The 16,582-nt window shown below is 43.9% G+C and overlaps 1 protein-coding gene across 3 annotated transcripts in view; it reads right to left on the bottom strand.

The window, feature by feature from the left end:
- The window catches only part of LOC137439424 (POZ-, AT hook-, and zinc finger-containing protein 1), an 89,372-nt gene that overhangs the window by 40,059 nt on the left and 32,731 nt on the right, over positions 1–16,582 (bottom strand). For 2 of the 3 annotated variants that reach the window (XR_010986926.2, XM_068135164.2), the window contains exon 3: positions 8,983–9,080. Coding sequence is in view for 2 of the 3 variants with exons in the window: in XM_068135164.2 (XP_067991265.1) it covers positions 8,983–9,080 (98 nt within the window). In the remaining variant the exon portion in view is untranslated. The remainder of the gene's footprint in view (positions 1–8,982; positions 9,081–16,582) is intronic. The other variant, XM_068135163.2, reaches the window with a different exon arrangement.

Raw genomic sequence — 16,582 nt, 5'->3', positions numbered from 1 at the left:
TGGTGGTTCAGTATCCCCACCCCCCACCCCCCCTTTTTCCCGCAGGGAAAATGGCCTTAAAATGCATGTTGTTGTCTTGAGATAGGTCAGTGGATGCACGTTTATCCGTGTTGCTGATCGAAACGTCGAGCAGTTGTTTATTTGCTCATTAAAGGTTGGAGAACTAAAAATGGATTCATTTGATATATATATATATATATATATATATATATATATATATATATATATATATATATATATATATATATATAATAATCACACAAAGACCCACCCACATCTCTCATGTGAATAGAGGGGATAACCAATCAGCTCTCACCTAATCAATTACCCCAGGTGGCTAGGATTACATAAACAACTTAACTCCTCCCATGCTCTTCCAGCCAAAGAAAATACATAACTGCAACCATGAAGGCTACTATCAGTCACTGGAAGAGGTTCAGTCTTTAACTTCTCAGCCTCACCATCAGCCATCAACTTTCCTGGGCTGACCATATCCCAAAGCCAGCCAAATCCAGTCATTCCTTAAATCAGAGTTGCTCACAGCCTGTGAGGTCCTCGTCCATAGCTGATTTAAGTATCGCTCTCTCTCCTATCCTGCATCACATGTCTCTCCTGGATTCTGTTGAGTCTGAAGCTCAGCATTATTGGCATCTCCGGTGATGAGGTCAATGCACAAGGCATGTTGCCCGCACATTTCAGACAGGTTTATGGCTCCTCACCACCACCACCCCCCCCCCCCCTTTTTTAAACATCTCTCCTACAATCTTATTATCTTATTCTCTCATTCTCTCTCTCATTCATTCTCTCTCTCTCTCTCTCTCTCTCTCTCTCTCTCTCTCTCTCTCTCTCTCTCTCTCTCTCTCTCTCTCTCGTACACATTCTTCCAGTAACCTCCATCTGGCTAACTCTCAAAAACAACACTTGCTGCCCACCTTTTGTTCTTCTCTCCGTTTGTGGAACAACCACTTATCTGAGGCATTTCAATCGAACTCTTCCGTCAGATCATCTGGTTGCAAATGCACTACCATCTCATGTCATTCCCAACCTCACTACCAACAATCTTACCCCATTAAGCTTATCTCACCCAACTCTTTTACTTGCAGGTTACTGTTTCTTCAGTTCTCTCTGCCATCTGTGTTCATTCACCTCGCTGTAGCGCCCACAAGTTACCCCACTCACTATCAGTACATTGCACTTTTATCTCTGCAATTGGTTCTTCAAGAAGCCTTGATTTTGTATATAAAAATAATAGCAAACAGTATGATGATGTATGAACCCTGGTGTTGGGCTAGCGGCTAGGGTGCCGGCTTAGGATCCTAGGATCCTGGGTTCGAATCCCGGTCGATCGCTGAATTAACGCCAGGGGGGTTGACTCAGCCTGTCATACCTTCCGAGGTCGGCTAATTGAGTACCAGTTCACTGGTAATTCCCTGTTTGTCGTTAAAGGCGGCAAAAAGGGTTGGCGTCAGGAAGGGCATCCGGCCGTAAAACATTGCTTCAAAAAGGGGACCAAAAAACAACAACAACCACGGTTCCCGAAAAAGGCCAACCCCCGCTTTGCGGGGAAAATGGCCTCTAAAGGTGGTTTTTTTATGATGATGGATAGATTTATAAAGCAATTGTGAATATTTGCCATGAGACTTGTCATTTTATGAAGTATTATTATCCATGGGGTAGGGTGGTAGTTAGTGGACAAGGCCATAAGGTTGTAGGAATGGTGTATTTTTTCGAACTTGTTGGATGTATTTGGTCCATGTGTATAAGGATAGGTTGTGCATTGCTGCATTTCCAGGTCCACAACACTGTCCAAAACAGTGCATTGAGAGGGTAAGGCATTGTTTTCATGTTCCCCCATGTCTAGAACCAGGTGAGGCCAGGTCAGTGCAGATGACAATGGATAACAACGAACCATGTGACAGGCCATTTTGGCTGGTGCAGGCCATTCGGTTTCTTTAAGGCTGGTGAAAAAGTGCAGGGACAGTTTGCCACGTAGGGCCGTGATTGGCTGTGAAACCAATGCGCACGTAGAGCCTTGATTGGTGGCCTGGTGCTGCCATCACACGTGCCGCGGGAGCTCATCTGGTGGAACGTGGGCTGATCTGTAGTCCACCTCAGGGGAAACAGTGGGGATCGGCGGGGGCAAATTGATAAATACGTTGAGCTGAACGCACAGAGATATCTTGATCGTTGTCTCTCTGGGCCTTCGCCTTCCTCGGCTGGTTGTTGGAGCCGCTTGGTCCCTGCAGTCTGCTCGGCGCCACTTGTCCTGTCATCTGCCCTGCTCTGCATGTTGGTTCACCAGCTGCTGGACATAAGTTCCCGGTTATCCATCCTCTCCCACTTGCTTGGTTCCCTTGTGAGTACAGAGTGAATGGTGGTTGTGGTGCCAAAGGGAGTAGTTTTATTGAGATAATTTGTTGTATATTAAATAATGGCATGTTCTGTCTATGTTATCTCATTCTGGGATTTTGTTTATTCTCTTTTGGGATATAATCAATCCTCGTGGAAGAGCTATAACACTAAACGGATCAGGACGCAACAGAAGAAAAGGATAGGAGAGGGGGACGGGGACGGGGACGGGGGACACGACACCAACAGCAGAGTTGAAGGACAAAATAGAGTGATACTTGAACACATAATGGGTGTGGGGAGGAATGTGGGGTAGGGGAAGACAAGATGGATTATAGAAGCAAACTCTCAGGAAGGTAAAGCTGGAAATTTGAGGAGGAGGGGGGGGGGGGGGGGGGGAGGTTAGTGGGGGTGGAAAAAAATAATGATGTTTGATGGGGATGATCTGAGATGGTGGTAAACAGCTGTCTTGAAGATTTGAAGGGTACGATGAGATTGAAGAGAATATGGAAGTTGATTCCACAGGTGGAGATAAAAGAGGAACAAATGAGTGGAAGTGAGCAGTGGTTCTGAGGATTTTGGGAGTTTCACCAGAAGGGGTTGATGGTGGACTGCGTGTGTCCTGTGGAAAACCTGGGGAGTGGGGGAGGGACAAAGCACAGAAAGAGCAGAGGTTGCAACACCAGAAAGGAGGTGGTAGAAGACAGACTCCACCAACCTGTCTGTGATGATGAAGTAATTGAATCGGCTTCATTGCGGGAGATTCCAATAAACTTGAAGGTCTTGGTTTCCACGGCGTCAAGCTGAGCAAGGTGTGTGGCAGGGTTACCAGCCCAGAGGTGAGAGCAGTACTCCATCAAGCTGTGAATTAAGGCCTTGTATGTGGATAGGAGTTTAGGTCTGACAAGGAAGAACTTTGAAATATGGAGGGTGCCCAGTCGGCGACTGGTTTTGGAGGACAACTTTGAAAAGTGGTTTGTCGAAGAAGAAAGATTGTGGCCGATAGTGTGACCCAGGAGTTTGATTTCCTGAACTTCCTCAAAACGAATGTTAATAAAGTACAGTGGCCTGCAAACCCCAACCAATAATGCCACATTTAGATGAATTATGAATTATCTAGAAGCAATTTTTCCAAATGAACTTTTTTATTGATAATTGAAGGGAGGAAACTGAGCACTGTTATAGTTGAAGGAGGTTACATGTCAGGAATACCTGCAAAAACATGTACAAATCAAAATTATCTGGTTACAAAAGTAATCGGCTCCTTAGGTCAGTACTTGGGGAAGCACTTTTTACAGCAATGTCTGCTATGAGTCTTTTTGGGTCGGTCTCCACCAGCTTCACACAGTGAGATGGTGAAATCTTTTCCCATTCTTCACGTGAAAATTACTCTAGTTCTGCCCAGTTTGATGTGAATCATCGATGGACTGAGATCTTCAAGTCTCGCCATAAATGTTCACTTGGGTTCAAGTCAGGATTTTGGCTGGGCCACTCAAAGAACATTTATTTTCTTCTTCAGCCACTCCATGTAGCTTTAACTTTGTGCTTCAGATCAACATCCTGCTGAAATATGTGAATCTCCTACCCAGTTTCAGATTAATGGCTGATTCAAGCAGGTTTTCATCAAGGATTCTCCTGTACTTTTAAGCATCCATTGTCCCTTCTAGCCCAACAAGCTTGCCAGTCCCTGCTGATGAAAAGCAGCCCCATAACATGATACTACCACCATGCCTGACAGTAGGGATGATGTTGGCTCTGTGATGTGCAGTGTTCGGCTTGCGCCAGACATAGCGATTTGAATTTCAACGAAAAAGTTCAATTTTTGTCTTGTCTAACCACAAAACTTTTCTCCACTTGCCTGCAGTACAATTAGAATGCTTTTTCGCAAACATCATACAAGCTTTTAGATGCGTCCTTTTCAGTAATGGCTTCTTTCTTGCCACCTGTCCATAGAGCCCAGCTTTGTGAAGGGAACAGGATATTGTTGATGAATGAACAGACCCCCATCTTGGACATAGAGCCTTGCAGATCTTTCAAAGTCATTATTGGATTTACAGTTACATCACAAACCAGCTTTCTGCTTGCTCGGCTGCTAAGTATGGATGAGCGACCTGATATGGGTGGAGTCTGGTGGTATGATACGTCTTTCACTTCCTAATGATGGATTTCACTGTTCTCAAATGGATAATGAGTGACTGAAATCTTCTTATAACCCTCTCCCAATTGGTGCTTCTCCACTACTTTATGTCTGACTTCTTTGGAAAGCTCCTTGGTCTTCATGTTTGCCGTGTTGGTTGATCAAGTGAGTGGCACCTTCAAACTCCTTAGATAAGTGGGGGAGCTTAATTTTTCAGTTAAATCACTGATTAAATCACAGGTGAAACTCATTACACTTGTTCTGTAACGTTTCAAACAAATAATTTGCTGCTGAAGTGATTTTGGGTTAATTAGGCAAAGGTTTTAATTCTTATGCAACTGAGAATCATCTGATTTTTCTCTGTTAATCTAACATTCTAACTTATTCACATTTTATCTGCATTGTTTAGCTTCATCACTTTAGAGTAGTTTATGAAGACTATATATTAGGGTGTTCAGAAAAGAAAAAAAAATCTGAAATTTGATATGCATAGGTGCTCAAAACATGAGGAAACAGGTAATAAACAACTGGCAAAAATTTCAAGTCAATCCATTATAATTTAAGTGACAGCTCAACAGACCCAAAGTTTTGAATGAGCTAACGTATCTATTATATAATATATATACGTTGTAACGCTTATGTATTAGTATACACTATACATTATACAATGTATTGCATATTATATATGTTATTATGCAAGAATTTGATATTTGTATAAAAATAAAGTTTCTCTTTTTCCCTTTTTTGCAGTAATCAACCAATGATGAGTGCAGCAGTTGCAGCAGGTTATCAAACAAGGGATTCTCTCAGCATTTGGTTGCTGGGAGAAATGATTCCGGCACTTGAGGGCAATCAATTACCCACCAATCGTCAAGTATTATGTCGTCTGTACTTCGATTTGAAGATCAACAAACTGGATGTTCCAAGAAGCTGTTCAAATGTCATTGATGATGTACTTCAGTTTTGGCATATGGCTAACATTCCCACAAAGCACAAACCAAATGCAATTGCAAAACTTAAAGCTTTCTATCAGGAGTATGTCCTTCTTAGGAAAAACAAGGCACGGCGAATGGAGAGGCAGGGTCAATTGGAGACTGATTTTAGCCATAAACTGAATCAGCTATTTGATCTATCACATGCTAATTCTGAACAGCTTATCAAAATTCCACAGGATTTTCAGTTCCTTCAAGATCAACAAGGACCCAGGAAGATGATAATGACCGGAGAAGACTTGCAGTTCAAAAAGCGAGAAGAGAAACGACAGAAACGACAAGGTGAAGAGATGATGCGCATTGAAAAAGAACAGGAAGCAAAAAAACAGATGGTGATGAACCCTAATGAAGTGCTGGATGATTCATCACAATCAACAGACCGTGAAGAATCTGCAAATGATGATGAGCCTGTGGAGATTAACAAATATTTCTCAAAACAAATCGATACGCCTGAAACATCAGGAGCAACAACTCCAATGACTATGAAGTTGGACAAACGTTGCATCGTAGAAGACCCTTTAGTTGCAGCAAGTTTGGATAGAACTGGAACTACACCACGTGAAGCAATGCACATCATTGGTCCTGCACTAAAAGCTGCTGAGGTCCCTGTAAGCAGACTGACACTGTCAACAACTTCACTTTATGAAGCTCGAAGGACAGTCCGCAAGTCAATTGGAGAAACTATTCAGGAAAACTTTTCGCCTGATACGCCTCTTGTTGTACATTTTGATGGCAAGCTGATGCCAGACAATGATGGTACAATGGCTGATCGTTTGCCTGTTGTTGTATCTGGAAAAGACGTAGAAAAGCTTCTTGGCATTCCAAAACTTCAATCTGGTACTGGAATCCTGATGGGAGAAGCAGTCATTAGGTTCATCAATGAATGGGATGGTGTGTCTGAATGGCTTGCTGGATTATGTTTTGACACAACAAGCACAAATACAGGACTCCATATGGGTGCAATCACAATCATTCAAAATGCCTTAAACAAACGCCTACTGTTTTTGGCTTGTCGGCATCACATATTTGAAATCATTGCTTCAGCTGTATTTGACACATTCTTTGTTGCATCTGGACCATAAATTGGCATTTCCGGTCGCTTTAAGAAGCATTGGACTTCCATTGACACAAGCAAGTTTGCATCACTTGCCACAAGCCTTGATGGCAGTGAGAAGGTTTGGTTTGAAAACAATCGCGACTCTGCAATAACTTTTCTTCGCAGTCAACTAATGGACAAACAGCCAAGAGATGACTATTTGGAATTCATTAGACTGGCTCTCATCACACTTGGAGATAATGTGGAAGGACATGTAAAGTTCAGCCCACCTGGAGCATACCATCGTGCACGCTGGATGGCTAAAGGCATATACTGCCTCAGGATATCCTGTTTTTGCGACCAGTTTCAGCTATCTGCACATGAATTCCAGTCACTAAGACGTATTTGTCTCTTCACAGTCACCTTGTATGTAAAAGCATGGTTCACTGCAAATGATACTTGCAATGCACCTTCCAATGACTTACACCTTCTTCAGGCTATGGAAGACTACTCTGAAGTCGATCAAAAAGTTGCCAAGACGGCTCTGTCAAAATTGAGGAGTCATCTATGGTATTTGAGTGAAGATTTGGTTGGCTTAGTTCTCTTCTCTGACAAAATTGCAGTGGAGGTGAAAAAGGATGTGGTAATCTCCTTAGAAAAGCCTGAGATGAAAGAAGATGTGAGAAGCGTTCATGTTCCTGCCAGTCACGCATTCAAAGGGAGGCAGCTAGCTGAGTTTGTGACAAGAAGGTCTCTCAATCTCTTCTGTGCTCTGAAGTTGTCAAAGGAGTTCCTTAAAAGCGATCCTGAAACATGGAGCTCGAATCAAGACGATATTCTTGCCCAAGAAAAAGTTTCTGCACTACGTGTGGTCAATGATTGTGCTGAACGTGCCGTAAAGTTGGCTACAGATTTCAACCTTGCCCTCACTCATGATGAAGAACAGCGTCAGCTCATCTTCCAAGTGGTAGAACAACACAGGAAATTGATCAGAAAGCCACTGAAGAAACATTTATTTGAGGACAACACAACCTAATGATATCTACTTAATATGATAAAGACAGTGGTTTCTATCATGTGAAAACATTTGACATATGACTTATAATTTTCTTAATTGAAAAATATGTTTTTGAGTAATTAAATGATTTAAAAAGTAAAGCATTGAAAGCTATATTAAATCACTAGTTTTCCGAAAAATTGGTTCTTTTTTCATTTATACATATGACTTGAGCTGTCACTTAATGTATACTGATCCACCTGAAAGTTGTCACATTTGTTCATAATGTCCAACCTCACAAAATTAGAGGGTATGCGTTTTTGAAATAAAAAACAATTTTCACACCATATAATTTCTGAACGGCCTACTATATATATTACGTTTGATTTGAAAGCGTCATGAAATAAGCTCAGGTGACATCAAAATGTGAAAACTTTGGAGGGGGTGAATACTTTTGCAGGCCACTGTGAATAGGACGGTTTGCCATATGGTCCTTTTGGAGAGAGATAGTGAGAATGAGAGATTTATCAGGATTGAAAGACATGTTCCAAGTGTTTGACCAGCTTGTGATTTTGTCAAGGTCTGAAGAGGCTCCAGCCGGCCTGGCTGAAGGATGAGGGATGTCACGGCAGAGGGTGCAGTCATCAGCAAATAGATAGAGAGGACTTTTCAGATAGTCAGAGAGATCATTGATGAAGATCACGAATGGGGTAACATCTGCGGCAGTAGATATGGGAGATCAGTCCTGAAGAGAAATGGCTGCTAGCACTACCTGCCAATCTGCTTGAGTGACATGCGAGACTTGCCGGCCTTGAGCCAGCTCTCTCAGACTAGGCATAGAGATTTTGATTCTCTCAAGCATATCATCAGAAAATCATCGTCTCGTTCCATGTGCTTTATTGAATGGTTATATTTGCAAAGAGTGTTGCATGTGATTGGTTCCTGGCATGTTTGGGTTGGTTTGGAATCTCCTTGAGGATAAGATTAGAGTTAGCTATGATGATGACCAGCATGGCGGTTTAGACGGCGCTTGGAGTCCAAAGCACATTTTCTGCTCGGCTACGGCTTTTTTCCAGATTGATTTGAGCATGGTCATTCAGGAAGTGATCTGCTTCAATGTGTACAGTCCCAGTGTCGGCTGTGGTTGAGTGGTTGGTATGGGCCTGTACATGCTACAGTATTCTTGGTCAGAATGGCTAAACAGAAAGTGTCCCTTCAAGGAAGCTTTTCTTTCTCAATAAAACTCATTGTGTACTTCATTTGTACTTCATCAAAACTCCTAAATTTAAAGTGCAGACCTTGCCATTCACTTATGTTAAACCCATGATGTCTACCTGGCTAAAATGTGGGTGTGACAGTCAAATATACCACGTCAATGCATTCACGGCACCATGAAGCAATGTATATACTGGTATTTTTAAAACCTCAAATTTACAATGCACTCATCTTCCCCATACACATCATGGGTTACCTCTCATACCAAGTGCGGCTTGAGGGAAACCAACCTGGCAGGTGAAAGGGCGATCCTGCAGGTGAACCTGCCGTACATGACTAGTCAGATGGTCTGGTCTGTGGACAAGCACACGGAGTACAGAGAGCTTTCGTGAGATCACAAAGAAAAACGTCCAAACTCAGCTTGTGTACTAGTTTGTAGTAAAGTGTAAAACCAAACTTAAACTTTCTAAAAATACTTCCTGCAAGGAAAATAATCCAATAACCAGAACCATTTGGTAAAATGATGCTAGAAATTTGGACAATGAACAGCAAGCAGCAGGTATGGAACCTGTTGCAAATTGCACAACTAAAATATTCAATTTAGTGTCTGTCTGTCGCCATGTTGGTGGTTTTGTACGCGGCCTGCGGCTGCTCGCTGCATCATTTCTCTGGGTGTGCGGCTGTGCCGCTGATGCAAGAACCCCATTACCAGAAGGCTAAAACTCATTTTGCCGAACTCCGAAGGATGACAGGTTGAGTCAACCCCACCTGGTGTTAATTCAACGTCAAGACAGGTGCTCGAACTCAGGACCCTAAGATATTAAGGCAGCCACCTTAACCGTTCAGGCAACACCAGGCTGTCGCCATGTTAAGGTGTATAGGTAGCTGCTTATTGGGGCGTTTTTCCAAGTCCGCTTCCAATAACAAAAGTAACAACAATAATGATAATGGCATAATAATATTAATATTATCACAAAAAAATAATAATATAAACAATGACACGGATAATAACATGACACCTCGGCCGCTCCCGTAGAGATGGGTGTTGCTACTTTAAAAAGGAAAAGCCAGTCCTGATGTAGGAAACATGCAAATTCAGTTTTGTTAAGATTTCTAAAGCAAAACTGTTCATTAACAATTCTCTTGTTGTTGAGAAGGTTGTTGCATTTTGAAAATCTGAGCCAAACCTTTGCTCTTGCTCTTCAGTCTGGTATCATGAATTTGTGGTTACACGTGGCCGTGTTTTGGGATTTATAACTTCACTGTGTCGTCTTCAGCAGTTTTGATTTTCCATTTCAGGAGCAACGTTTGATGTTCCACCTAAAGTTTGGGTTCTTCACCTGTGCATGGTGAAATCCGAGCTCATCATTTGCACCTCACCAAACCTGAGTTTTCCGATTTGTTGTCTTTTGTGTGTGTCAATGTGTTGTTGTTTCGTCCCGTGAAATCTTTCCTTTTAATTCACTCTTGTTTTGTATTGTCATGGCCTTCCTCAGATAGAAAGTGTCCCCAGCTGCTTTACCTCTGAGTTTATTAACTCAACTGGACTATGTCCAGCTGAGTTTTTGTCGACACCCAGTGTCCGTCGTCCGTCCGTCTGTCGTCTGTCTGTCTGTGTGTCCGTCGTCCGTCTGTAAACAATTCGACGTCTATGCTCTAAAAGTCACAAATATTGATTAAATTTGATGAAACGTGTTATGCAGCATCTTTAAGACAAACTAGTTTGGGATTGCATTTGGGCGTTGTACGCCCAAAAATGGGCGTGGCAGGGCGGCCATATTGAAAAATCAATTTTTGTCATTTTTAGCACATATAAACTATATAGTTTGTGGTTCTATTATGCATATTCTAACCATATTGATATAGACCAGTTGAGTTCAGGTTCCCTGGAACCTCCAGTTATTGGGTATTTTGCTTCTATTTCCTCGACACTATCCTTTCCTACTTCCTGTTTCTCTTTCCTCTCATCGCATCAAAAAAATCGGAACAAAAAAAACAAAAAAACTTTATATTTCACTCCACAACGATTCTCATTCTATTGAATTTCCTTCTGCTTCTGGTTCTACATCCCACCCAACCCCACCTCCCTCTTTTCTCCAAATTGAATCTACATTTATAAATATAAACGCTTCTTATTTAAAAAATACATTTTAAGAAAGCATTTCATCTCTTGTATATCTTTCACAAATGCTACGTGTGTTCTTCTTCTCCACCAGGGAAAACGTCTGTTCTTCTTCAAAATAATTGTTACCTCTGCTACCGAAGGTGGATGGAGGTTATGTTTTCACCCCTGTCAGTCTGTTTGCTTGTCTGTGAACAAGATATCCCCAAAAGTTGTGGACGGATTCAGATGAAATTAGGCGGAGAGGTTGGGTATGTGACACGGACGAAATGATTAGATTTTGGTCAAGATCCGGATCCGGCTACTAGAATTTTTTAAGTGAATCTTCACAATTGGGAGATTGGGCCAAAAACGATACATAGCAGGATATCTCAAAAAGTTGTTGACGGATTTGGACAAAACTTGGTGCAGAGATTGGGTGTCTGACAAGGACGATTTGATTCGATGAAGATCTGAATATGGATTCGGATACGATCATTATTTAATTTTCAAGTGATTCTTCACCATTGAGAGATCAGGTGATATTTAAAAGTAATGTAGTTATGTATGTAAGAGATAATATAATATTTAAAAGTTATGTACGAGTTATGACTAAACTTGGTGGACGAGTTAGTTAGGTGACAAGAAAAAAAAAATCCCTTTTTAAAGCCATTTCCCCTGCTAAGAGTGGGGGTTAGCCTTGCGGGCCCCATGACAATCATCATGGTTCCCTTTTTGAGCCAATGTTTTTATGGCCGGATGCCCTTCCTGACGCCAACCCTTTCGTCACCTCTTACGACACGCAGGGATCCGGTGTACCTATTCTAAATCGGGCTACACACCGGCACATTCATCCAAGCAAGCTGGTACTCAATTTGCCGACCTCGGAAGGATGACGGGCTGAATCAATCCCCCTGGTGTTAATTCAACAATCGACCGGGATTCAAATTCAGGACCCTAGGATCCCAAGCCAGCACCCTAACCGCTAGGCCAACACCTGGCTTGGTTAGGTGACAAGAACAAGCTGATAAGAGTTTGGTTCAGCACCGAATCCAGATCCCGCCTATCAGAGGGATACAAAACATAGACTATTCAGCCTGGTGGAGGTATGCTCTCTACGGAGTGCAGCTCTAGTTTTTCTGATGTGTTTGTATGCCCTGCCCCATTTTGGTTATGGATTTGCTGATACCTGCTTTGAGTAGATATGGCATATAAGTGAAGCTGGCCCTTGGTCAGAGCTTGCCAGGATGACCTGACAGTTGTCTTACGTTCAGCTGATGCAACAGAGTGTGTATTATAAAGGTTGATGCGATTGGCAAGGATGGGATTTGAAGCAAGGAAATGGAGGGGTTTTTGATGGTAAGATGTGGTGGAGTGGATCACGAACACTACACGTTTCAGCTGCATGGCAAAGTGGTACTATCTTTGTCGAAGGCCCCGTGAAGAGGTTGAGAAATGGTATCGGTGAGGTTGAATGATGTGGTAATAATAGAGGAAGTGAGGGTGCAGCTTGCAAGAGTTTTGAAAAGGACTAATGGGTGTTGTTTACCAGGAGATTTGAAGACATGGTGTTTGATGTTTGCATTGATGTCATGAATATCGTGAATATCATTTATGAATATCATTTAGATAAGCAGAACAGGCGCCGGTATATCCAGCAATTAGAAGTCGCTCGGGTCACAGATTCCGACAGCTAGCCGACCCCCATGGAGAAGCACGCTGATGTGGAGCAGCTGCTTGACCTACAGTACCCCAAAATCCACAAATATCTGGTATAGTCTTTTCCTCCGACTACACGAAGAACGCTATGAAAACTTAGAGCCTGGACGGCTACAAATGTTTCAATGGGCGGCTGAGTTCATGGGATACAGACTTGGCATGTGCTGGAGAAACAGAGGGTGTTGGTGATGTCCAGAGTAAGTACCAAGCAATAGGAAACTGTGCGGAGTTGATTGGCTGTTGTGATACTCTTCCATCACATCAACTCGGCTTGAGCCAACCACCATCACCTAATGGTCCAGCTTTCTTAATGGTCTTAATGATTTCTTAATGGTCCAATTGGTTATTTGGTTGTAACGTCTACCATCACAAATGAATGGAGAGTGTGTACTGGAATGCTGTACGATTGAGAATACCAAGCCGGGGCTACCTGTCACTTCACTTACGGGTTTAATTAAAAGACAGTACCTTCCACTTCACAAACATATTGCAGGTCAATCTGCTATCTCAATGAGGATGTAAAATGTAGTGAAACTCACGGAAAAAAAAAAAGGATCTTCTATAACACATAGTTGTTGCTGCTGTTGCTGTGGCGGTTGTTATTTGTGTACTTTTATATATTTTTCTATTGCTTCAAGAAAAAGGTATAACTATATATTGTGTAATTTTGTGTGCTCCTTCCATGTCCGTCATCCTTTATTACCTCCGCCACCTGAGGCGGATGGAGGGTATGTTTTTATACCTACCCCTGTTTGTTTGTTTGTCTGTGAACAGCATATCTCAAAAGCATGTGGACAGATTCAGATTAAATTTGGTGGATGAGTTGGTTGTGTGACGAGGACAAACTGATTCGATTTTGGTGAAGATCCGGATCCGTATACGACATTTTTTTTTTTAATTCTTGAAGTGGTTTTTCACTATTGAGAGAATGGGCCAAATCAATATGTATCAAGATATTTAAAAAGCTTGTGGACGGATTATGCCAAAACTTGGTGGACGAGTTGGTTAGGTGACAAGAACAAGCCAATTAATAATAACTAGCCGAAACCCGTGGAACATCCACGGAAGGGAGGATGTGGTGTATGGATAGAGTGTACCATTATGGATGGCATAGGGGAGCGCTCATGGGATCTTCTTCTTCTGTTAAGCTCCAATTTTTTCTCTTTAAGTTAAGTCCAATCAGTCCTCTCTGCTCGAAGTGCTCAGGCCATGCCTTCCCGCACTCATACTTTTATTGCCGTTCGGTGTAGAAAGGGATTGACATATCGTTCGTCTGTTTCAGCTCGTTATCTTTAAGCTTCCTTACGTCTCGCCACCTGCTACACCTCTCTGAGTTACGAGGATTTATGCAACGCACCCCGAGTATCGCAACGTCACTCCATTTAACTTTATTAAAATGACGATAAAGACGTTTCCTTATATATCCTAATTTAAAATGTTCAAGGGAATAAAAAGACCATTTGGTTCACACCACCCATGTTCACACCACTCGACTGTCCAATCAGCGGACGGCTCGCTTCGCCTTCGCCCAGCAGACGCCAATACGATGGCGTCGTAAGATGGCGTCGTATCGGAAGTTAATCGGATGCTTTTGAGCCCCAACGTCGGCTAATTCAGATTTTCCGAGTATGTCTGTACGTGATAAACAAAGAGCGCGGTTCGTAGATCGTAAATCCATTAGTGCCGTGGGCATCGGGTCACTGGGTGCGGCGTAAAAGGGATAACAAAGTCGAGTCCTTACGCTATTATTATATAGATAATAATACATTTATTTTATATAGCGCTTTTCAAGAAGCCCAAAGACGCTTTGACAGAGTACAAAAAACAAGTGCAAAAAGACAAAAATCAATAGGTAAACTAGAACTGCCACTTTAAACCTGCTGGCAGTGATGACCGGTTTACTCGCACCCACTTTTGATTCAACCCCACTTTTGATACAACCCCACTTATGATACAACCCCACTTTCATTGGACATGCTTTGACACAACCCCCTTGGATACAACCCCGACACACACACACACACACACACACACACACACACACACACACACACACACACACACACACACACACACACACACACATCCCCCCTACCCCCTCCCACACACACACCCCTCCCCCCACACGCACACCCCTCCAAACACACACACACACATCCCTCCCCCCCCCACACACACACCCACACACACACACATCCCTCCCCCCCCACACACACACATCCCTCCCCCCCCCCACACACACACACATCCCCCCTACACACACACACACACACACATGCACACACACACACATCCCACCTACCCCCACCCACACCCCTCCCCCCAAACACACACACACACACAACCAACCCCCCCCCCCCCACCTACACACACACACACACACACAACCAACCCCCCCCCCCCACCTACACACACACACACACATCCCTCCACCCCCCCACACATCCCCCCTACACACACACACACACACACACACACACACACACACCCCACCCCCAACACACACACACACACACACACACACACACACACACACACACACACACACATATCCACACACACACACACGCACACACAAACACACGCACACCGCTCCCCCCACATGCACACACATATCCAGACAAATGCACATCCCCCTACCCCCACCCCCCAAGACACATCCCCCACACACATCCCCCGACACACAACCCCCCGCCCCCCCCACCCCCCCCACACACACACATCCCCACACACACACACATTCCCCCTACCCCCCACCCACATACAAACACATGCACACATCCCCCCACCCCAACCCCCAACACACACACACACACCCCACCCTAACACACACAGAAACACACGCATACATCCCCCCACCCCCAACACACACACACACACACACACACACACACACATATCCCCCACCCCTAACACACACACAAACACATGCACACATCCCCCCACCCCCCCCAACCCTAACACACATGCACACACACAAACACCCCCACACCCTTCCCCCCACACGAACACCCCTCCACACATACACCCCTCCACACACACACATATCCACCCGCCCCCTCACACCCACACCCACACACACATACACACACACGCACATCCACACACACAAACACATGCACACATCTCCCCACCCCACTCCCAACACACACACACACACACACACACACACACACACACACACACACACACACACACCCTCCACACATACACACACACACACATATCCATCCCCCCCCCTCCTCCACATGCACACCCCCCTCCTCCACATGCACACCCCACCCCCCCACACCCACACACACACACATCCCCCCACACATATCCCTACACACACATCCCTACACACACACACACACATCCCCCCCCCCCCCCCCGCCCACACACAGCCACACACACACACACACACACACACCCCTCCACACACACACACCCCTCCACACATACACACACAAACACACACACACACACATATCCAACCCCCCTCCTCCACACGCACACCCCAACCCCTTCCCCCCCCCCCCCCCCACATACACACATATCCCCCCCCCAACCCACACACACACACACACACACAGACATCCACACACACGCACATCCATACACACACACACAAACACACACACATCCCCCCCACCCCATCCATTTTTTAAAATATTTTCGTTTAATTAACGATATCTGCCACCCGTGGAAGAACGTCCTGCCGTTGCATGACGTCATCCGTGGCCCGTGCTGTATGTCAGCGTAGAACGAAGTATCCCGTCGATTGTACTTGGTCAAATTTTTCATGATTGTCACCAAATTTGTTGTGGTATTTTGTTAACTCATCCGAGGCAATACGACAATCGAAATCCGATTTGAAATCGGAGCCAAATTGATGCCGTAAGGTGTGCCTGCACGTGTGGATATTTTACCTGTGGAAGATTCACTTTGGAAATGCGACCCATTTAAAATGTTAGATTTTGGATAACTTCGTCATTTTAAATCGGATTTCCACAAAATAAAGGTCACCATTGCTTGCAGATACCTCTCTTTCTCC

Source organism: Myxine glutinosa, chromosome 14 (assembly GCF_964187855.1).
Source record: "Myxine glutinosa chromosome 14, kmMyxGlut1.1, whole genome shotgun sequence".
Taxonomy (NCBI): Eukaryota; Metazoa; Chordata; class Myxini; order Myxiniformes; family Myxinidae; genus Myxine; species Myxine glutinosa.
This window is presented reverse-complemented; position numbering and strand designations above follow the sequence as displayed.